Source organism: Chaetodon auriga, chromosome 1 (genome assembly GCF_051107435.1).
Source record: "Chaetodon auriga isolate fChaAug3 chromosome 1, fChaAug3.hap1, whole genome shotgun sequence".
Taxonomy (NCBI): Eukaryota; Metazoa; Chordata; class Actinopteri; order Chaetodontiformes; family Chaetodontidae; genus Chaetodon; species Chaetodon auriga.
Genome location: NC_135074.1, coordinates 1,347,826 through 1,372,849, shown reverse-complemented (window position 1 = coordinate 1,372,849; position 25,024 = coordinate 1,347,826). Strand labels below are relative to the sequence as shown.

Sequence of the window (25,024 nt, the reverse complement as noted above, 5' to 3'; positions counted from 1 at the left end):
TCATTGAGTCCATATTAATAAATCAAGTATCTTAGAAGTTACTCAACCCAGTTTGGCGGAACCACTTCACATAACATTTTTAAGTAAATCCAACATTTGATTTTTTTGAGTGTAGTCCATGATGAACTGTTGAACACAATAGTACAAGGAGTGTCTCTAAATTATAGTAGTCATAGCTTGATCAGTGTGCCAGGGACAGTTGGTGTTAAAAGCATATTCGAAGACAACTGACACTAACAACAACATCCCAACATTCCCTGTTGTTGGAGAATGTTTGATTGGTGTGCTATGGAAGGAAACATTTTAAGATTCTTGTACTTGACAATAAATCTGCAAAGATGTGTCCCTCAGATCTTCAGTCTCTACTCCTCAGACAAATAGACGTTCCTGGTAGCTTTAGCTGTAGGCCTACTCGTGTTAGGTAGGAATTCCAAATTACCATGCTAACACACTGAGAAAAGATGGTTAACATGAGGAACATTATGCTGCTAATTATATCATTGTTAATAATTAAACAGATAATATTAATAGATTATTATTTTACATCCCTCCTTTTCAAAATGTATCTGAACATTTTAACCGCTTATATTATCTACTCTTTTCTTTTTTTTTTCTCTCTCTCTTTTTTGATATTTGAGCTGTATTTTGTATAGGAAAAGTGCTATAAAGTGTATTAATATTGCATCTAATATGTGTTTTACACCTCTATCAAACAGTATTTTAAATTATGTAGATGACTGATTATTCAAATTTATTTTGTCCTTTTGATAATGAACTAGGCCTATATCTCACTTACCTATGGCACCACTCTCTACTAGAACACTAAGGCTGCCAGATTGTGAAAAAAAAAACCTTTCTCTGATTGGACCATGTGACCACTTATCTTCTGGACCAAAATGCGTTCGTTCGTTCCCCCTTTCTTACTAACCTACGGAGCCCGGGCTCCGTACTAACAGGCCCAGGAACAGCCTACATCCAACCAGGAAGTGTTGACTGTAGCAACATGAGAGGCCACTATAACGTTCATCATGCAGTGGGCTATGTGCTGACTAAGATGCGTAAGGAGCCTAAAAAAAGTATGAAAGCATGTAGTCAAATGACAACATATTGGCATGAAAAAGCCTTCCTTGTGGAGTTTGCTGAATTGCGGACATGCTTTCTGCAGATGAAGTTTTTGATGAGCGGGTTGCTCTCAGTGAGCCTGTGAGGATGCTGAAGATGTGAGCAGTGTTTCTGTTCCAGCGTGCAGATCTGATCATCACACTGCGAAATGAACGGGCTTGATGCAATGCACATCAGCTAAACTTTACTGTCAACAGGGTGTCCATGTTGAGTTTTAATTCGGATGTCGCAGATGATGCATGCAGGAGCTGCTGCCTGCGGCTCGCATTGCTCCTCCTCGACAGACTTTTAGATTCAAGTGTGTGAACGAACTTAAACCGGAAACAAACTTCTTTCTTCGAACTTTTTCTCTACGGCAAAAGAAGGAAAGAGACGAACCCTGATGTCATAAACAACGCGGTTCCTTATTTTCGTCGTTTAGGCGTTTTGTCGGAAATGTGTCAGCTGCCGATCAACAGGGGAGAACTAAATCGTTTTTGCGACGAGAAAAGAGACGTCGAGTGATTTTAAGCTTGTCAACACTCACATAACGGATTTTGGTTCATTATCATGGAAGATGTGAGTAGTCACTTCAGTCCCACTGTGTATGCTGCTCAGCTTTTTGTAGGAGGTAGTGTTTCTGCAATGCGATGCTGTAGTTTTTGAGACATTTTAGTGAACGAGAACACTCCAGTACACATTCTCTGTGTGATGTTATAAACCTTGGGAGTAAAATAACCTCTGCAAGGGCGCGACCAAGTTACTAAAGCGAAGTAAAGGCCCATAGAAGAGGTGGCAGTCCGAAGTCGACCCGATATTTTCGTGATACGCGTAGGATAATAGTCATCAAAGAAATGTGTTAGTTTGGGATTTTATACCACACTGGCTGTCAGCACTTTTTGGAACAAAGCACCTGCCCACCTGTCAATCTATTGCATCAACTTGGTGAGATTCCATGTACGAACCTCAAGCGACAACTGTAGGCTTAGAGAGAGCTAAAAACCCCATTTAAAAATCTGCCATTTTATTGTAGCGCTGCGTAATACAAACATATAACCTTTTAAAAAAGAAAGTGGCTGACTGTCTGAGTCAGATGGGTCTTTTGGTAGATTCGGCATTATTACAATCCTCATTTAGTGATTATGTGAATTGCATTTCAACATTCAGTAGCTATTGGGTTACACGCTCCGTAACGGTTCAGTGCAGCAGGATGGTATAGGGGAAATGACAAATCCTAAGGTTGACGTTTCACATATAAAAATACTCGTTGGATGGTATGTACTTTTGCCGAATCCACCGTGATTTTCAGAAAAATGTTAACAACGGCTTAGTAACATTTCCTGTTTTGATAATAACCAGTAATTTGTGATTGGCCGTATGAGCGATGCTTGGCCTAAGAGAACAGTATTAATAACACTCAGCACAAGACAGACTCTTGTAATGATTTCTAGCGTACAAGAACCCCTAAAATCAGAAAAGGCCTTGTACAGTTACCTAAGAGCCAGTAAAGTAGCAGCTGCATGCCTCAGTGAAAATTTGCCATATTGAGGAAGCCACCTTATTAGAAAAGGGAAGTCAAGTGGAAACATAGGCCTGCCTAACCTTAACTAACTGACAGTATACAGGGAACTTGTTGCTCGCATTTGAAAACATGCAGCTGGCTACCCTGCCCTTCGATTGTAACACTGATCACAAATGGTAGCCTATTAAGCTGCCATTGTCTTTCCTTTCACAATGTAATGATAAAGTGCAGCTTGTTTTTTCTTTTATGGAAACTTGGCTCCTGGCTAGAATCACTCTCCAGTCCAGACTGTGTAGGCTTACCGTGAAACACCTACAACTCACATTTAAAGGAAGAATACGTTCGTCCTCACGCTTCATCAAAATTAAATGGTGAGCTATAAATCAAATAAAGGCTATGAGTAGAGCATAACTTACAAATGGAACCTATATTTGAAGAGTTTCCACAATGTATATTAAACAATACAACAGTCATATTGCCAGATTTGTAGAGAGTCATCAGAATTTCTCTTCAAACAGAACGACAGAACTATGAGGTCAGTGTCATGGGTTGTGGGGTCTGATTGATGACTTTCAAAGATGAACAATCTGAAGTGGGGCTTCTGTCTTCTGCTGTGAGACATTTAAGTCATCCAAAGTTTGAAAAATTCACTTTTTTGCAGTGACTTTGCTATCTCACTGCACTTTGCACATGCTTGAATGACATTATGAAAAACATTACATTATATGGCAGTATTTTTGATATTTGAATAAGACAGATTGAATCAGTGGCTTTAAACCTTAACCAGCATAATGTATTGTAATTTTGCGATGTCTTTGGCTGGGGATTCCCAGAGTGCAGATGGGTCTGGGTGAGGGTAACAGACAAACAGGCAGTTTGTAGGCATGCAAAGGGACAGAGGTCTTAAATTGTGCTTGTTGGACAAAGCCTCTATCGATGGCCACAGGTTGCACAGGACTATGACGTACTGAAGCTAGTTTTGAAAATGAGAAAAATGTAAACAATATCAATTTATATTTTCTTACATGCACTCTCCAGGGAATTCAAAAGTGATTTTGACTTTTATGGTTTTAAAATGAAATAATGTCTTTGTTTGGATTTTGTACTCCCATATCTCAAGCTGAACTGATACTAGTGCAAGGTGTTGATTACAGATTATGGTTGCAGAGTGTGCTAGTATGAAGACCCACTATGGCTGGCTGCCCATTGACAGTTGTTTGGCACTTATCTGTGTCTTTACTTTTAATTTGTCATTTCATGCTGTCCTCTCTACTTCACATTGTGCCTTATCTTCTCTACCTTTCACCCTCAAAACCATTGCGGCCCTTCCATGATGCTCATTTGTCTCAGTGCTAGAAATCATCCTTTTATCACATATCCCACTTATCTAGAGTGACGTGTCTGCATGATCCATTCAGAAAAGAGGAAACAGACTGTCACATTGTGTCAGGCAGAAAACAATTTACCCTCTCTCATAATTGTCCAGCTATCCAGGCCTCTGCTACACATAGGATGTGTGTGTGCACATTGTCATAGTGGGGCATCACTGACAATTTCCGGGAAAGTGCCTTTATGAGTCTTCAATAGTGAATGGGTGTCTGTGTTCTTGAATTTGTGTCCTTGCAGCGATAGAAAGACCCCAGAAGATGTAAAGATGAGGAAATGTTCTTTTTGAGAGTGAAATGATGCTTTTGTACACTTATGTCTTTGCTACTTAACATATTTCTCTCACTTGTGATGCTATTTGCATCAACAACATCTGTCCACAGACAGAGTGCTGAATATCACCTTAGTGGCAGTTCCCACATTTCCACCACATATCACCAAGATCACACACACACACACACACACACACACACACACACACACACACACACAGACACACACACATATTTGTGCAGCTATTCTTGCTAGGACATAGCACTGAGTTCCATTCAATGTGACCAACCTAACCATAACCAGAACCAATTCATGCCTCAATTCACACCTTACTCCTGATTTAATTAACCAGGACTTCAGAAATGATGTTATGCCTCATTAGGACTGGGCTTTGGTCCCAATGAGCTGAACTACTGGTCTAGATAAATTTGGTATTTATACTAGAAAAGGTGGGAATGGGAATGATTGAAACAGGGATAAAGTGATCCCTGACAACCGACCCTTCCCTACTATGTAACTCTACACATCTGTAAAGTTTTGTGACAGCATCATGTATAGTTGAGATGCTATCGTGTTGACAAATCTGTCCATGTCGGTCCACAGGCAAACAGACAAACACCTGGCAAAGTACTCAAAAAGGACATTAACAAAACCTTAAGAAATGACCAAAATAGTCTTAAACACAAGCTACATAAATGGATTCACTTTCAGATTCAGGGTCAGTTTTAGATGAAGAATTAAACAACTATGTTGCCATATTTTGATCCCAACTGCAACAACAAAGCATTTTGAATTTGCTCCAGCTCTGATACAAGCCTCCTCTCCAGCAACAGGAACAAAGCAAGGAACAGAGCAATTATGATACCTATGAACAACAGGCTCATAGGCATCATAATATTTAGAGCAGGCCACCATACCTACCTGATGGAAAAAAAAAATATTTTCCTGGCATAGTGTACACCTTCATGAATATGATTGGGTATAACTAGTCAGCTGAATGCCACAGAACCTGTGATAATTTTTCAAGAGTCCATTTTGTTTTTCTGTTAGGTTTCAAAACAATTTGATACTCAAGGCAAAAACAGGAAGTAAGTCGTATTGCTTTTTCAGTCTCCTTTTGGAGAGTTGTGTTGTCATTCTGTTCACAATGCTTCTTTACATACTGGGCCTTCAGTTTGGTTTAACTATAGATAATAGAGCTGAAACATGATCAACAGAATATTAATTGGAAACAATTTTGGTGATCGATAATATCTCTGTGAGGATTCACCACTCTTCTCTTTTTGCATCATTGTAAACTGAATATCTTGGGATTTTGAACTATTGCTTTAGCAAAACAAGAAACTGTCTTGGAAATTGTGATGGGTATTTGTTGTTTGGAAAATAAAACCAAATGTATCAATCATGAAAATAATCACTAATTGCTTATCTTGCTTATCTTGTTTAGGGTTAGGGTGAGTTCAGAATAAAGGTGTTTGTGCTATATCTGACACTATTTGTGTTCAGTGACAATAGTCTATAAAGTAAGACTTTATTTGATAAGAAGAATGTGGGTGTTAACCTGCAATGTTTCGTATGCATAAATGTTCATACATGGCTATGGCAGCACCATAAAAATACATTTCCTCCTTGCATGAGTAATCGATGTGTGAAAAAACTGAGAACCACCACAGCTACCCTACTACACCAGCATCAGATGATGTTATTTTTGGGAACCCTTTTACACATTGACTTTTTTTCTTCTTCTGTAGGTTAAGTTGTGTCCAAGGATTGTATTATGGTCAGTTTTAACCGGTACATTTGGAACCAGACCCAACAGGTTAAAAAGATAGAAGTTGAAAGTTCTCCAGTTTTCACCATAGTGTGAAAGGAAGAGTTGTCTATAGTCATCTATTTAAGGGGTAATTTTTTTCTATACAGTATGTCATATGACAGTAAAATAAAGAACACAATTTTCATTTATGTCAGTATGTTTATCCTGTTGTTAGCAAACATATTAGAGCTTTTGGGTCCACCTGCAGTCTGTGGTGTGATGTGCACTGTAGAACAGAGGCCTTATTGTCACAGCTTTAAAGATATAAGTAAGCAGAAAGGTTTCAATGTATAGCATATTCTCTTGCTTGAAAATGCATACATTGTGTAGCCCACAATGATTGAATTGCTTAGTGATCAAAATGCAGCACTGAGCAATGAACAAGCCTGTATCTGTTTCTGATAGTAGGGTGTGGACAGTTTTATCAACCCCACAGTTATGTGTGAAACCTGTTATTTATTGTAGCACATTTGGCTGTAACATCTGCCACAACAACACAAAACAGGAAGTATATCCTCACCATCGAGTTTAGTATGTTTGAATTTCTCTATTATATGTTTTGTGTCAGAAATTCAGAATCAGAACTTTATTGTTTATCATTTCCACTTTTATGGCATTTTTGTATAGCCTTTGCCTGGAAGTGGTATATATTACTGATTGGCCAATAACTTGTGTTTCATTTAAAGCTATTGAAAGTTAAATAATACCAGCAATACACTGGTCCAGCCAATATAAACCATGTATTTGTCTAGCCTCACTGTATTCTCCCAGCTTCAATAGTAAGGGGTCATTGGGTATAAAATGTGAGCTCTAGTGAGGCTTGTGGTGAGTTTAAGCTGGGCGGGTCAGTGTGAAAATCAATGAATGCCAGATGCTCCTTGACCTAAAACTTAATCAGAAACATATGTCTGCTAAGGTGTGCCTCTTCCATTAAACCCTGCACTCTGTTTTCTCTTCCTCTGTTAAGACCCATCTTGCTTGAGATACCTTAACTTTAGCATAGTGTAATTTAGAACTGCATTACCACTTGTCTCTACATATTATTTTAATCTGCACAATGGTAGATGACAGTAGATGAGTTTTATTGGTCACCTCAACACCGCAGATTGGACTACTAATAGTTTTGGGTAAATGTTTTGGTTAGGTCTATGTTTGCAGAAGCGCAGAGCAGACTTCCTGTGTGAGTCCAAATTGGAGCCCCTTAACCTACTATGTGATGTCAGAGCGCAGATCTATAGCAGCAAGCTGGGCCCTGAAAAATGTAACGTCTCATTGCTGCCCTTTTGCAAGGGTTTGGTCAGGGCTAATCTGTACTGAAGTGTTCAACCTAGCCTCAACATTGTTTTCCATGTTCACCCACGTCAGAGACATGCCAATGTCACTCTGAGCCCAAGGGTGCAAAAAATCACTCTATTTTGAAGTGTTTGTACAAAGTAACTTTTTATTTTTGCTTTTTTCGCACTCTTCCTCCCTGTGTGGCATTCATTTTTTTGCAGCTGCACTGCTCTTTACTAATTTGAGACACACTTGCAGTTACAGTGAAAGTGGAAAAACAGTTAGATGACCTCCAACCCAATCCCAAAAAAGAAAAAAAAACAGATATCCTGTAACAGTTCCTCCAGTAGAAAGAAAGGCTGTGAATTTTGCAGACACCTGCATTTGTTAGTTGTCATAAAAAATGAGTATCTGTATCTGCAGGGCCAACTCCACAAGTCTATTTATATTTAGACACAAGTCTAGATTTCATGGAGGTCAGCAGCCATCAGCCAAAGCATGTCATTGTATGGCGAAATACAGCATTTATTTGCCGCTAACAGTTAAGTTTTCACAATTAGAGCTCACTGCTTCATTTGCTTTTGCGCATTTTTGCCCACACTAGTGTAAGTTTAAGCCATGGTTTGGCCATATATTGGCAAAAATATAAACATGTTCAAAATACTGATAAGGATGAGAGGAAGTGGGAGAAGTTAATGGGTGTCTAACTGTATAACTGTTGCAACATTAGCATCCATTTTAACAATTGTATCCAAGACAATTAAGCCATAATATATCTTAATGGGCCTCTTCACAACAGATTAGAGCAAAATATTACCTTCTGTGAAGGAATAGTTCAAACTTCCAAAATCGAAATGTTGAAAAACAGTGTTTAGTGTTTCTCTTAATCCTTGAAGATGGGAACCTCCCTGTGCTGTCACTAGGGTAGGTTGCTTTTCACATTTGGCAATTGCAACTACATTAGCTTGTTTTGCTTGCTCACATGAACACCTATTCATACTAGTGTAAATGAAAGTAAAGGTGTGCCATAACATATTGTTCATGGTAATATGGTAACATTCTTTTATATGATTAAAAAATATATTGTGTGAATACGGGTGTATCTAAGGAGAGAATGGGTGAAATCATTTTTTCCTCTTGGAATGTTAAAGGTATCAATTCATTCATTCATTCATCTTCTTTACCCGCGCATCCCATTTCGGGGTTGCGGGGGGCTGGAGCCTATCCCAGCTAGCAATGGGCGAGAGGCGGGGTACACCCTGAACCGGTCGCCAGCCGATCGCAGGGCCACATACACAGACAAACCAGCAACCTTCTTGCTGTGAGGCACGCGCACTACCTGCTGCGCCACCGTGCCGCCCTAAAGGTATCAATGAGCTAGTTAAACGGGGTAAGGTGTTGGCACATTTGAAATCTCTTAATTCAGGGATTATATTTTTGCAGGAAACACATTTAAAGAAGGACTCACATCTCAGACTTAGAGACCCGGTACTAATCACTTTAGGAGTATCAGAAGGCACAAGGAGACTACAGGTAGCTCAGCAGTGCCTATTATCTCATGGACTTCTCACTGCTAAAAAGCTCATTCTTCTTTTTTGGAAGAAGAAAGAAGTGCCCACTGTCAAACACTAGCTCACTGAGTTAACAGAAACTCTGCATGTAGAAAGAATTAGATTTTTTCTGAGAGACAAACTCAGGGAATTTGATAAGATTTGGCATTCCTTAATCTCCTATTTGAAAGGCTAAACTAATTCAGATCCTGTATATGAACTACACTATGCGTAACATTAGGTAACACTCCAGGGAAGGGTTGAGGGCTTGAGTGGGAGGATGGGTGGATCAGGGTTTTTTTTTTTCTTTCTCTAACTTATTCATTTATTTATTTATTTTCTTTCTGTTTATGCTCTGTTTCCACTTTATAATGTGAGGATCATTTCTTTTTTTAAAACATATGATGAGTAGTCCTCCTCACTGTTGTTCACACTGTCTGTGATAAAAAGGAAGAGAAAATGTTTTTCTGGCTGCCATGTATCATGCTGCCGCTCTTCACAATAAAAATATTTGAAACAAAAAAAATATATTGTGTGTGGCAATATTCCAAGTTGTTGATGTAATGACGCCACACATTATGTTGATGTAATGCCGTGGCGGCGTAAACAAATGACACTTGACTGCAGATTTTACTTTTACAACCTATTTATTGAATGGCCAGTTGAAAATTGCTTTTTAAAGGCTGAATGTAAAAACAAATAAATAAAATGAAAAAAGCAATAAAATTAAATAAATAAAAATAAAAACAATAAATAATACTTTCTTGATGGGGCTGTAGAATCAGTGGCAAAGTTTACACCCAGGCTGAGAACAATTAATTTTTCTGGGTTTTTTATAGAAGAGCTCTAAGGCTCAGAGGCTGCACCATCACTTTGCTCTCCTGCTCCTTCACTTGGCTCTCCCCCTGCTGTACTCTGATCTCCTTCACTGCTCCTCCCTGTCTAATGTTACTTGTCTTCTATGATTACATAAAACATTAATGTTAGATAATTTACACTCACATCACATCTGATTACAAGTGTGGACACAATTTTTTACCTAACCATCATCATTTATGAGTCAGTAAAAGGCTAATGATACCCGACTAGCGTCATCTTCATCAGCTGTCTTTCTCTCCTTCAAGAAATATTTGAACAAGCTCATCTGAAAATGCAGTCAGCAGTTGCATCATGGCGTGTAGATTAGGGATGCACATTTTGGATTTTTTTTATGACCGTTAACCGACGCCCTTTAACTATTAATAACCGTTAACCGATAAGATTTAAATGCCCTTCCATGCTGCCATTCCGACATTCCGTCATTCCGACATGCTGCCATTCCGACATACCACCATTTAGACATATCACCATCCCGAAATACCGCTATTCCGACACACAAACGTCCCACCATTCCGACAAGGCTTTCCATGTCAGGAAAGGTTGGAATCAGAGAGTCACTGACTCGGCGCTGTCCGGTGTTGAACTGCAGATTTACAATGACGGCAAATAGTTAGATTACTCATCTAAAATGTAAAAAAAAAAAAAAAAGCTACAAGCTTTAGATATAATTAACAGTACTGTAGGCTTCAATCGTCTGCTATTGCTTTTTAAATTATGTCGAGAGTGAGCGCGCTGGTAATTTCTTTAATTGTGTGTTCTGCTTCATTTCCAAAATAAAGTTTGAGCTTCTGAAATCTGATTTTTAAACAGTTCTGATGGAGCTCAATGTTTATCTGGATGATGCGGCTTCATTCCGAACAATTTTACTCTAAACCTGGACGACCCGCGACGTGTCTGGAGATAAAAAAATAATATTCAATGTAATGTGTGTTTTGTGCGTAATTGCATACAAGGATACACACCCTCCCCTACTGTACAACACGAAGGAGACTGGAATTAGTCAGTGACTTCAGGTGTCATCTGCAGAGCCGTCATTGATATCTGTAATATTAATGTTGCATATGATGCCAGTGTGCATGGAGACACACGGGCTCAATGGAGAGCTGCGCTCCAGCTGGCTGCTGTGACAGGTCACTGACACTGTGTTTCTGCTTACAGTCAGTGATCCCTGAGATTCAGACATGAATCTAACATGTTTCACACTAGCCCGAGTTATCTAGCTAGCCCGTTATCTTCTCAGACCGCCACGCGTCACACTTTCTCCCGGCCATCATGGAGGGCAAAGTTCGCTGCAATGGTCCTCCATCGTCTGATGCTGGATGCTTGTTTCTTAAGTGGTACTGCATTGTACTCGTACTGCTGGAGTATTTCAGTGCTGTACCGCATAATTTGCAAATGACCTCCTCCCCTTTCCGGTCGAAATTGTCCCACACAGAACTCCTTTTTGCTCTCTTCATCTTCGCTGTAAAGTGGGCTGTGATGGAAAGCACGTGATGGCATGTGTTGCACCTGTCGACATGCCCCCATGAGTTGATTGAATTACGTAGCTTAAAAACAAAATTGACCTTTAGTATTAATCGGTTAGAGTTACTGTTATCGGTTAACGGTTAAACAGTTAACCATGTGCATCCCTAGTGTAGATATTAGCTTAATGCTATCAATTAGTTTACTCATGTTAGCGACACTAAATACCCTGCTATGTTTACAGGTAGCAGGAGATTTTGGTATTTTGGGCATTTTAGCCCCTCCATTTTCAAAAATAACAACATCGTTTTCAAAAATGTTGTCTTTTACATAAACCCGGATAAATACGCCATCGAGCACCTTCATAACTATGTCAAACTTATGGGCGCGAGCGTAAACATAGGTCGCCCACATGACGTTAGTATTTTCAATCACATGTTGTGACATTTCGGAACCTTAAACGCTGTTTAACCCTGTTTACACGCCAACACATAACCGGCGTTTTCAGAAATCTCCACTTTGGCTGGGGTTTTTAAAAATGATCGTTTCCCGTGAAAAAATTCTGTTTGCATGTAAACGAGAGGCCAAACAGCATGAAAACATATGCGTTTTCCCTAAGTGTAAATGTTGCGTGAGTTGGCACCGGGCCCAATTAACTTAAGCTACTGATATGTAATGTAACGTTAGCTGGCCATCAATATTTTGCAAATGTCTATTTAGCTTAATATTTAACTTAACTTAACCTAACCTAAATGTAAGTCCTATATTCAGACAGACAGGGGAACAGACAGACAGACACATAACACTAGGGAAAGGGGAACAGAGAACACTAGGGACAGACAGGTTAGCGGATCCTGACAGTTCTTCCTTTCTTCATTCCCAAAGCAAGTATGTCGCATGTAATTGATGGTGTCCAGAGGGCAGTCCAGAACAGAGCGATCTTGCGAGAGTTTGTTTAGTCTTTTTCTGTCCCTCTCAGAGCCTCCACAGCCCCAGCAGACCACTGCATAGAAAATTGCTGATGCCACCATAGAGTCATAAAAAGTGTTTAATAGTGTCCTGCATACTCCGAAGGACCTCAGTCTTCTTAATAGGTGTAGATGACTTTGACCTCTCCTGTATTGGACATCTGTGTATTTTATACAGTCCAGTTTGTGGTTAAGGTGAACACCCAAGTATTTGTACTCATCCACAATCTCAATATCCAAACCCAGAATGTTGTCCAGTGTAATGATACTGCCCATTTTGGCAGTGACATGCTACCCCACATCTGTGGACGGTTGGTAATTGGAAAAAACATATGTATAGGCAGCTAATGTGAAGAGCAAAACACAAAGTAGATACATACTGTTAAAAGGTGTTATTGTCTGAGGTGAGAAGAGATGTGTCAGAGGCGCTGCCTCTTTTCAGAAAAGAGGGAAGAAGTGAAAAAGTCTGATATGAAGTGAGAGTGGCTGATCTTAACCCCAAAACTTTTTTTTTAAAAATAACACTGCACTGTAAGCAGAACTTGGGATTTTCCCAGTTGCTGCACAATCTTGATCTGAGATTAGAGTGATCACACAGGCGCATTTCCTCTTAAACTTTGACTCGGTCACTCAAACACTTCCTAGGACTGTCACTGTGAAACTGGGAGTAGTTGAAAGCAGCATTTTGGGATTGAAGAGCAGTTTCTGCTTAACTTTTAAGAAATGAATGGTCACACTTCCCTAGATCACCAGAGCAGATATTATTTGATGTTAAACATGAAAATATTTAACTGATTCTGTTATGGAAATCCCTTAAACTCATGTCAAAACAGGAAGAAGTCATGGTATATTATAAGCTAATGTCTTCCCAACAAGTAAGAATTTAGAGTGACATAATAGTGTGTCTTACGCACAAATTTTCACTCACTTCTAACATTTGTATGTGTCACGTAAGAAACAAAATGTTAAATCAGTCACTGCAGGCAGTAACTGCGGTGAAGTGCAACACACATTAAAGCACCCATTGTTTTAAGTAAGACCAATGGCTGGATAGATAAAATGGGCAGCTTTAGCATGCAATTTTACAATGTATCTTATAGTGTGCTGAGGTGGTGCCTGGTGGCTCTTTAACAGGTTGAGCCTGCCCTCACACTGATGGTGTCTTCGTGCGTTGACACATTAATATGTCAGGGTACACTGATGTTAAATTTCTGGGGGTTGAAGGGTGTCAAGTGGTACATCCAGACTGCTGTACTTTGATAACTTCTGTCTGCATGCCTGCATTGTCTGCATGCCACAGGTGTAAAATGACGCAATAGCAGTTAATGTGTGATGCACATAGGTGTCTAAGCAGGAAATGCCTTTTAGCTGTTGATGAATTTGGATTATATATGTTAAAAGGGTACAGATTTTTTACAGTAATTCACTGGTATAGTTAAGTATCAAATCAGTACCTCATTCCTTTTTCAGTTGTCTGTATTGGGTGTGATTTTGTTTCTTTGTATCATTGTAGGGTGCAAAAGAGGATCCAGCCCAGTGTAAAGAGCCAAAATTCCTGGGTAAGGCTGGCTGGGTGAAGAAGGCCCCTGGTAGACTGTTGGCAAGCTATAAGGACCGCTACATCCATGTGGAGAAGACAGAGGCCGTGGTGTATGAAAATGAGGTACACTGCCATTTCTGTTCCAAATTATGTCACCCTACTTATGTAGCACTTTCACTAATTTGCACCAGTGTAATGCTGTTGTTGTAATGTCATTTTCTATTCTGTTTTCATAAAACCAGACAAAGCTCTGTTCAGAATAGTTCAGAAAAAACAACTATGCAGCCACAAGGACAATTCATTAGTCGACAGGAGGTTGCTGGTTTCGCTCTCCTTGTGGGATTTCGTGGTCAACAAGAAGCTAAATAATGTCAGCTTCATTCTGTAATTGGAATGACAAATTTTCTGATGCCTTTTCTTTGTGTCATAGGACCTGCAGAACTGCTTAGAGAGTCTTGACCTGGAAAACTATGATAAATGCCATGAATTAAAAAGCCCCTTCAAGAAGAAGCACAGACTGATACTGATTCGATCACCCAAATCTGGAAATAAGGTGAGCTGAGAGATGCTGTGGGTGAAAATAAAAAATTGTGTGCATATGGGATGCAACATGATATGCAAGGCCTGTAAGAGATTAAGAGATTACATGAGGCAGTATCTTAATGTAATTGTTATGTGATTGCTCACATACAATAGTTCCAACAAATTTAGCAGAACAAATATTAGACAACATAATCAGATACGGGTTTTACAATAAATCAGGGCTCTTGTCAGGTTTAAAAGAATATTTTTCAAAAAATGGAGGGTGAGAGCAAGCAGGACAAGCAAGAGAGTCACTGACGGTGTATAGAAGATAAAAACCAAGCAGGTGATTGGATTGTTAGAGGTGTGACGAAATGATGATTACAAACTGATTATTCCTACAGTAGTTTACCTGAAGCATGAAGAAAAAATTGATCGTCTTGTCGTAAAACAAAATAAGTTAGTATCAAAATGGTCAATTCTTAAGTAAAACATGAAGAGAAATTACTTGATTGGCTAAGTTTAGCCATGCTATCAGCTGCTCTCAGCTGTAGTTCCCCAAGGGCTGAGGACCCCCAGCAAGCGAAATGCTCAGTTTTGTCAGAAAACAAACATCCCATTTGCATTCATCATTATACCTTCTATGCCTCCATGCCAGTAACAGCCCTGGCCAGAGGAATTATGTTTTGTATTAGCCATCTGTCTGTATAGAAGTATGTCCGTCACATTCTATTGACCGTGATATCTGGAGAGAATTTCATTATATCTGGCACAAACACCCACTGGAATGAACTGATAAGAATTTGATGGTCAAAGGTCAAAGTCACTGTAAATGGAGTGCATTCCCATAGAGCTTTTCTAGTCTTGTCTAGTCCACTCAAAATGCTTTACAACACGCCACATTTACCCATTCACGCACACATACTCACACACCGACAGCGATCAGAAGCATGATTGGAGTTCAGCATCTTGCTTCGATCGGGCAAGAATTTTTATGGTGTGGTCCCTGCTGGGAAGTGGTAGAGGTGGCACAGATGGGAAATGAATGACCTGAGCACGGTTTGGTTTGAATTCCGGATCTGAATAGGATTCGGCGGAAGTAATGGTGAAACCAGAAACGTGTGGCTCCGTGGCCCGTTTCTGAGATGAACAAAGGATCTTGGAGTGAAGCTCAATTGGCTAGTCTTAAGCTTACATAATTGCAGATGGACTTAGAAATGAATTAAATCTGAAGAAGTGGATGGGTTGAGGCAGACCGGACTGGTTGGTCATACTGTGTTTGAGGTGGAAGACGAGAGAGTCAGACAAGAGGATGGAAATATTGGAGATGGCTGTGTGCCGGGATGGTTAGTAGTCTAGAGTTGTGGCAGTGAATTCGAAACGGCTTAGGAAGCCAAAGAATGCCGGGATGGTTAGTAGTCTAGAGTTGTGGCAGTGAATTCGAAACGGCTTAGGAAGCCAAAGAATGCGAGTAAGAACATAGTTTCTAGTACCTTGTCTATGAATGAAGACAGATAACGTGAGCACCATCACAGTCTACCAGCTCCTTTCCTGCTGCCACTCTCTCCCTCATTTGTACACCTGCTCAGCCAGCATGCTTCACCTCTCAGTCACGCCTGTTCAGTGACCGTAGCACACACCTGAGACTAGTTACAATCAGTGCTATACTTAAGCTGCTCTTCGTCAGATTGTTCTTCACCTAAATGTAAGACTGGTGTGCCAAACAATTCCTGAAACTGTCGCTCGCCCAGAGCGAAGCATCAAACCAGCCCCGTGCAAGACTCAAACAGACTCCCACATTCAGGTAGCGCTGCTATTGGGTTTTAACCTTACCTGTTACAGTACAATCCGGCCAGTGGTCATGATGACGGCCACTGCGGTGACAGCCAGACAAGCTGCAGATGCTCAGCAGCAGGGGCTAGCAGCACTTGCTGCTCAGATTCAGTGGGTGGCTGGCCGTCACTCCCAGCCAGAGTTTCTATCCCCGGTTCACTTTCAGTCACCAGCCGTCATTCCAACTCTCCCCATCAGTGAACCCCAAGTTGGCACCCCTGGATGCTACAATGGAGACCCAGAAACTTTCTTACCTCCTGGCCAGTTCCTGATATTTGCAAGCAGCTACAGTGATTCCTGGTGTTCGCTAATTTCTATAGACGTTTCATATGTAACAACAGCTCCATCGCTGCAACCCTCACAACCCTCATGTCCTTGAAGGTGACCTTCCTGTGGACTCCTATGGCTGAGAGCCTTCCAGACTCTCAAAGCCACATCAGTACCCATTCTCCAACTGCCCAACCCTGAGTGCCAGTTTGTCGTCGACGTGGATGCTTTGGACATGGGAGTGGGGGCAGTGCTGTCCCAGCAGTCAGTCACAGACCAGAAACTCCATCGCTGTGCCACCTTCTTGCGACGCCTGTCCCCACTGAGAGAAACTATGACATCGGCAACTGAGAACTGCTCGCAGTCAAGATGGCATTGGAGGAGTGGTGCCATTGGCTGGAGGGGACAAAGACCCCCTTCCAGGTCTGGACTGACCACAAGAACTTGGAATACATCTGCACAGCACAGAGACTAAATTCCAGGCAGGCCAGGTGGTCTCTGTTCTTCACCCACTTAGACTTTTCCCTATCCTATTGGCCGGGATCCTGGAACATAAAGTCAGATGCCTTGTCCCGTCAGTTCTAGGAGAGGGAGGAGACAGCAGGGACCACACACATTTCACCCGCTTCCTGTCTGATAACCCACGTCACCTGGGACATTGAGGAGAGGGTGAGGTCGGCCACAGAGGGTGAGCCAGGGCCCAGCACCTGTCTGCAGAAGCGTTTGTTTGTGCCTCGAACTCTACACTTGGACATCCTCCAATGGGGCCCCTCCTCAAAGCTCACGTCACACAGGAATCCAGCAGACTTGAGACGTCCTCGGACACTGAATCTGGTGGCCCTCCTTGGATGATGACGTCACAGAGTTTGTCAATACCTGTCCTGTATACAGTCAACACAAACCCTCTCAACACGCTCCAGCAGGCCTCCTCCAACCTTTCGATGTTCCACATTGTCCATGGTCCCACATCTCCTTGGACTTTCTCACCGGTCTTCCACCATCCCAAGGGAACACCACCATTCTGATGGTGGTGAATCGATTTAGTAAGATGGCTCATTTCGTGCCTCTCCCCAAGCTTCCATCAGCCAAGGAGACTGCCGAACTTCCGCCTCCCGGTTGATGTAGTTTCTGACAGAGGGCCCCAGTTTTCATCCATCTTCTGGAGGGAGTTCTGCAGCCTGCTGGGAGCCACAGCCAGTTTGTCCTCCAGATTTCATGCCCAACGGCCAAACTGAGTGGATGAATCAGGAGATGGAGACGGCTCTTTGCTGTTTGGTCTCACAGAATCCCTCCTCCTGGTCACAGCAAATCCTATGGGTAGAGTGCGCCCGCAACACGCTGACCAGTTCCGCCACAGGCCTGTCACCCTTTTAGTGTGCCTATGGGTTTCAGCCCCCACTCTTCCCATCACTGGAGAGGGAGGTCTCCTGCCTCTCCATCCAGACATTCATCTGCCGCTGTTGTCACACCTGGTTTCAAGCCAGAGCCTCCCTCCTCCATGCTGTGGGTTGATACACTACCTCCGCCAATCGTCATCACACCCAGGCACCGGAATACCACAAGGGCCAGAGGGTATGGTTGTCCACTTGGGATCTTCCTCTCAGGGTGGAGTCCAGGAAAATGGCACTCAGGTTTATTGGACCATTCCACATTCAGAAGATCATCAGCCCCATGGCGATAAGGCTAAAACTCCGCCGCTTCATGAGAGTCTGCCCTACATTCCACGTCTCCCAGATCAGACTCATGGGCCCACTCATGCAAGCAGAGCCTCTGCCTCCACCACCTCGAGTCATTGACGGAGGCCCTGCCTATTCTCTTTGCCACCTGCTGCACACCCGCCGCTGGGGTTGGGGTCTACTGTACTTGGTCGACTGGGAGGGATACGGACGAAAGGAGAGGTCATGGGTCCCCGCTCATTACATCCTCAATCACAGGCTTATCACCCGCTTCCACCAGTAGCATCCGGATCAGCCCACCAGAACCCCTACACCCTCGAGAGGGAAAGATCCAAGGACCATCACGACACCACTGTTTGACTTCTTGAACGAAGAGGAACCGCTCTTGGATGAGGATGAACCCAATTCTGACAAGGAGGACATGGAACTGTCAGAGGAGTACAAGCCCTCATCCAGACCCCCTCCACCCATCCTGTTCAGTTTGAACTTTGTTTTGCGGACGTCAGGAGCCATCCCTTGGGGGGCTCAGTCATGCCTACCTGTTCAGTCACCGTAACACACACACGTAAGACTAGTCACAATCAGTGCAAAACTTAAACTGCTGCCTCACAATTACTCTTCACCAGATTGTTCTTCGCCTACATAAAAGACTCTTCAGCAATTAGTATCGGGCTACTTTCTCATTGTCGACCCTGCCTGCCTTTGACCTTGTTTGCTCTCCTGCCCATTGGTAATTACCTCAGCTTTCTGTACCTGACCAAGGGTACAGAATCTGCAAAGCAGATTTGATCTTAAGGATCAAGTGAGCGAATGTAATGAAGCTAGAGAAGGTTAGAATGTCAATAGATCGGAAAGGAAGGCTGAAGGAGGCGTGGAAAGCTTTAAAGCAGTTTGGTTCCAGTCAGATAAGAGGAGAGTGTTCAGGAGGAGACGCTCTTGGTGTCTTGCAAAGCAATGTGTAAACTTTCTAGCTATGAGTTGAATGTGGTGGCTGAAAATGGTGGCACTGGAGTCAGAAGAGGGTTTGAGGCTGAAGACAAAGCCTAAATTTCTGGAAAGAGAACTGACTGAGTCAGCGATTGAGTTTTTGTTGCCTCGGATGTGGAGAAAGTTGAGAATTCATTAGACCATTCTGCTGAGAACCACTTTCCACCATAGTAGTTGCTGAATCTGACAGAAGCAGAAGCAGCGTCTGTGAACAGGTGCATGTTTTCTTGCTTTGTGATGTGATTGCCATAGAAGAAGAAGATATCTTTCCAGGATGGTAGGTAGGAATTGGCGCCACAGTTTTAGCTCCATCTAACATGTTTTGTCAAGCGTGACGTAATTGTAGAGTGATGTGACCGAGGAGGTGATGGAGAGGAAGTGTGACACGAATGATCAGCCTTGGGGGATCATGCAAGTGGCATAACTGAGGTGTCCTAGAAGTGAAAGGAGATGGTATTTGGTGCACCTGTGAGCCAGGAGGAAATTTGAAATGAGTAAGGCAATTCGCTGGGTATTTTTGGTGGACAGTGATGCTTGGAGTGAGACGGAGTTGAGGGTGATACAGAGAAAGTCTAAGGATGTGCTCGGACCTTCTGTTTTGTCTGGGAACATGGGAATTTCGAGTTTATGAAATGCACTTGTGAGAGTGGTAAGAGCATTCGCTGGGGGTGAAGATGGTGGTGAGACAGTAAAAAAGTCATGTAAGTGATGTATGACATACAGGACTTTGTGGTTGTTTGTTAGGATCCAGCAGAGTGATTCTGCCAGGGAACCAAATATTTTGGGGCACCCGAAGGTTAGATGCACTGCAAAGTAGTGTGCGCCCTTCCACTGAATGCCGAGAAGGTGCCAAAAGTCTGGGTGGATGGGAAGGACTTTAAAGGCACTGGTGATGTCTACTTTGGACAACCAGGCTCTTTGGCCTGCGAGACGTAGGAGGGAGATGGTGTGATCAATTGTGGAATAGTGTAACGAGCTAGTGGAGGACCCAATTGCAGTGCTGGCAGATTTACGGGGAAAACAGGGAAATGGACAACAGGGGCAACACTGTGCCGTACCGGGCAGAGAGCCGGCTCAGACGGAGTAAGTGTGAGGAGAGCATATCGAACGCGGAAATCACTGACAGATTTCGGTGTGGTCGAAACCACTCATGGAGGAGGAATATGTTCTTTGAAACCACCGAGGCAGTAAGGTCTGCACACCCGAAGACACAGGGCTTGGACAGAAGGAGTAGTCAGGAACAGGCGAGGTCGGACACCGGAGATCAGTTTAGTAAAGAACGCTGGAGAGTCTGGCATGACTCAAAGACAATCTGGCAACCGGGAAGAATGACAGTGTGGCTTAAATACCCTCCTGATGAGCCTAATAGGCTAGGTGTGCAAAGGGACAGGTATGGGGCGTGGCTGAAGAGCTGCAGCACAGGTAAGTACTATGCTGGACTGTGACAGAATAGTGCATGGACAAGTCTGGGCTAGGGATTAGGCTGTTGATGCTTGAGATGGATGGGCCGTGGGGAGATGCTAGGTCTATGATGAGTCTCTTTTTTCCTGAATATTTTCTGGTGGACTGAAAAAGGGGCCTATCATGAAAGCTTCTTTGACTTCTGAGGCTAGTTTATCGACTGTGTCAACTGTTCCTCAGGGGAGTCTTCCACACTAAGAGCTGTGTCTGTTCTGCTGCTGGGGGTGTTGTCCTCGGGTCACTTCGTCACAGCTAGTTGGTTAGGCTACACTATATTAAGGGAAGGGAGTTCATCCTCAAAATACGATTAGAATCATTTATTAACTGGATTAGAACACTTTACACCTCACCTACAGCCACAGTTATTACTAACGGACAAACCTCACAAAGCTTCACTCTTCACGGGAGGACCAGGCAAGGTTGCCCACTCTCTCCCTCTCTGTTCACCATTTTCATTGAACCCCTAGCAGCAGCCATCCATCAGAACCCCCTCATTACAGGAATCCAAACCCCCACCATGCACCATAAAATCAGCCTTTATGCAGATGATATATTACTTTTTATGGAGAATCCACAATCATCACTACAAGAAGTCATCAAATCATTCTCTCTTCTCTCTGACTACTCAATAAACTGGAACAAATCCTCCATACAAACACCAACAGTCTGGATGTGGCAGCCCTTACAACACCCATCCCCTTAGTCACATCACTTATTTAGGCATCCACATTTCCCCCAGGCTGTCAGAGTTGATCAACCTGAATTTCATTCCACTACAGAAAGCAATTCATGATAATCTCCAACGATGGATGAACTTCCCACTATCCATTCTAGGCAGAATAGCAACAGTTAAAATGACAATCCTCCCCAAAATCAATTATCTCTTCTCAATGATCCCCACTCATCCACCTCTCACCTGGTTTCATTCCCTCGATTCATCCATCGACAAATTTTACTGGAAAAATAAACCCCCACGAATCAAACTGGCCACTCTTCAAAAATCCAAAAGATTAGTCGGACTCAATGCTCCAAATTTTCATTATTACTCACTAGCAAATCAACTTCAATACATCTACAAATGGACCCATCCCACTCAGTCAGATAGCACTTGGTTAGATATAGAACAAACAGTTAGCAAAGACATCCATATTTCAGATTTACCATTCCTTAGTCAAACTATCAAAAAACACCCCTGTTTCCAAAACCCCACAATGTCATTGGCCCTGACAGCCTGGTGGAAATTCTACAACATTATTAACTCCACTCTGACACCTTCACTTTTCACCCTGATCTGGCACAACCCAGACTTCATCAGCAAAAAACAATCACTATACTTCAGCACTTGGGTAGATAAAGGGATTACTCATCTCAAACATATCTTCAACAATAACATCCTGGTCCCATTTTCCCTCCTGGTCCAGAAGTTCAGCATCAGGAGCCATCAATTTTTACAATATCTACAAGTTTCATCATCCATCCAATCAACAATGAAAAACAAGAGTATAAACTTAGACCTCTCCCCTCCAGCCTTTACATTCATTAACATCCCATCCTCAAAAAACCCTTTATCTAAAATATACAAATTATTATCACAGGCTGATACATCACCCTCCATACCTTCAGAGAAATGGGAAACTGATCTCTCTATTGCTCCTGATGCCGACTTCTGGCCCCAAATCTGCCAGAACATTTTCTTCATGACAACATGCCAATTTACAATTTACCTCCATAGAATTCATCTGACTGGACACAAAATGCAAAAAATGGGCTTCTCATCATCTGGAAACTGTTCACACTGCTCACTAAACTGCACTGATATCTACATTCATGCAACCTGGCACTGCACACTGGTTCACTACTTCTGGAGAAACATTACAGAAACATTATCCCAGATCATGGGCTGCCACATCCCACTTTCCCCTTCCCTTTGTTTATTAGGAGACCTATCCACAATAAAACTTGACAAAACACACACCCGTTCACTTCTAGTGGCGCTGACTGTCGCCAAAAAAACTATCCTCTTGAACTGGAAGTCTCGGAACTCCATACACATCATACACTGGAAAAACCTGCTCAGCGACTACATCTCCTTAGAAAATACAAACTCCTCTGACAATAATCATAACCCTACCTGGCTATCATTCATCACTTTTTTACAATCATAATCTGCCACAGGGACCTGAGATTTTCCATAAATTTAAAGACCTCCCCTCCTCCTCCACCCTCCCTCCATATTATTATTATTGTTACTCATCATCTCTATTAATATTGAATATTATTATTATCGATATTATTCTTACTATTGTAGGGGAATTACCTCTAAATTAATGTTACATTCGTTAATATTTACAGGGCACCAACCTTCCTCAGCTAAGAAGGGTTTTTGTATATCATATCTGTTAAAGCTGATGTAGTGAACGAATGAACCAACAGTAGATCAGTCTGATAATCTAAGGTGTGAACTCTCAGTACAGGGATTGCTTATATCCAGCTCAAAAGGACACCGTCTGACAACGACTTGTATGCAAAAGATTATTTATTAAACACAATAATGAAATGAATATGAATCATGAATAATACGATAGATTATATGGATGATGTAAATTAACACTAACACTGCACAGAGGAACTTATGGCAAGAGGATGGTAAAATGAGTTTGGCGATAGTGAAAAGTAGGTTTAAAGGGAAATGGGGACGCGAATATGAAGTTAAATTGTTGAATGAACGATTTAGAGAATTTAGACAAATTAACAATATCTCAACCTCACGGACCAACTCTTATTCAAAACCACTTAAGTATGCCTACTTTGTCAGCGATGTTCCTGTAGAGGTCTGCTCCGAACTAACACGAAGAGGCTCCGCGCCGTGGTCTGTCACTCTGGCCCGTACAGCAGTCTGCAGGACGAATCAAGCGAACCGCTGATGAGAGCTGGTGTTGGACAGGGATGTCTCGGGAGCTGAGGGTCTTCGGTGTCGGTTACAGACGAGGAACGGCTTCTGATGGTTCTTTAACCCGGACCAGCGGGTCAGCAGCAGGCTACAGGTCTTCGGTGCGGTCAGTTAGTTGTTGGCCGTTTGGCAAGGCTTTTGATTACTAATAATAAGATTGAGAAACTCTTCGATGGCCGGTCGAAAATGTTTTCAAAGTTATTATTACGTGACTAGACTTTAACAACAAAAATAGGAATTATGCGGCTTGGCGTGGCGAGCAAAAATGAAAGTTTCACGAAGATTAGAAAAGTGCGTTTTCTGCAGAATTAAATCAGGCCACTCTGTGTAGTTGTAAGCAGCACAAAAAGACTGAGAAAACGACGGAGCGGAAAAATACTTGAAAGCTAAAGCCAAAGAACTTAACACAAAAATTAGATTAACTGAAAGAAAGGAAAAATAAGAAGTAGACGAAAAGGGAAAAGAACTGAACAAGACGAAAAAGAAAAACTTAACTGAAGTCCGCTATACGCGACTAACCTTTTCATCGCTCCAGGGCGTGTCTAATCAATAGAGCGTCACGCATGTAGGATGGTTCGCAGACGCGCAACGTGATTTCATCCTACAGAGCGAGAATTAATTAATGATTCATACGAGGGACTCATCTGCTTCTCACTATGGTCAATCGAATAAATTTTAAATGATCAATTTTCAATGGCACTTCAACAACAACATGCGCGTTCGCTACATGCGTTAGACAATTCTTATGAATAACGACAACATTAAACAATGAACATGGTAACATTTCCTAATACTAATCCTAACAAACATGATGACTAAGGGTATAACTACTTTAATATGATGAAGGAATAAAGAAGGGCAGACTATATTTGCCGAAATGATTATCGCTATTATGGTTACTTATTAATAAATGTATCCGCTAAGCACATTCAACCTAACTGCTACGAACCTCTAGATGGCGGTATGGTTACATGGTAGAAACTCAGAGAAAACCTTTGAAATAGTTTAATTCACAGTTTCGTCATTCTGTAAGTTAGAAAAACCAGGAAAGCATTGTTATTGTACTGATCACGAGCTTAGCAATGTAATAACATCTACAGTTAAATCAAACATTGAGATTTGGTTAATTTGGTAGGTTAAGCAAAAAGGCACACAGACATACAGAACAGTTTGCTTCAAGAATGTTTAATTTACAACCCATCAGCATTATCTGGTTTGAAGATTCCTTTGAGACATGGCATTCGTTCATCCAGGCAGTTTTATTGTCCTTAACTCCCATGGGCTATCAAGAAAGAGTTAGCACCTCCATGAGAACGTCTTGACCAAATGTAAATTAGAAGTAAAAGTGTTGTCAGTGACTCTTTGTTGCCCTGAGAGAGTGTGATAAGAGGTCTCTCAACCAGACATCCTGTCTCTGCCTGGGTTCACACCTTTCTGTGAACCTTCCAGATGGTCAATAACTCTTAAAAGTCTGATTGTTTTATCACTACACTTCTCCTGAGCAATGCAAAGAGGTGAGAGAAGGGTCAGCTACAGACCAGTTCTGCTACACTATTA

At 42.0% G+C, this 25,024-nt stretch overlaps 1 protein-coding gene across 1 annotated transcript in view; it reads left to right on the top strand.

The window, feature by feature from the left end:
- The first annotated feature begins 991 nt into the window (after window positions 1–991).
- The window catches only part of plekho2 (pleckstrin homology domain containing, family O member 2), a 40,175-nt gene continuing 16,142 nt past the window's right edge, over window positions 992–25,024 (top strand). The window contains exons 1-3 of the mRNA XM_076747910.1: window positions 992–1,680; window positions 13,745–13,894; window positions 14,202–14,324. Of these exons, the coding sequence (XP_076604025.1) occupies window positions 1,672–1,680; window positions 13,745–13,894; window positions 14,202–14,324 (282 nt within the window). The 5' untranslated portion in view covers window positions 992–1,671. The remainder of the gene's footprint in view (window positions 1,681–13,744; window positions 13,895–14,201; window positions 14,325–25,024) is intronic.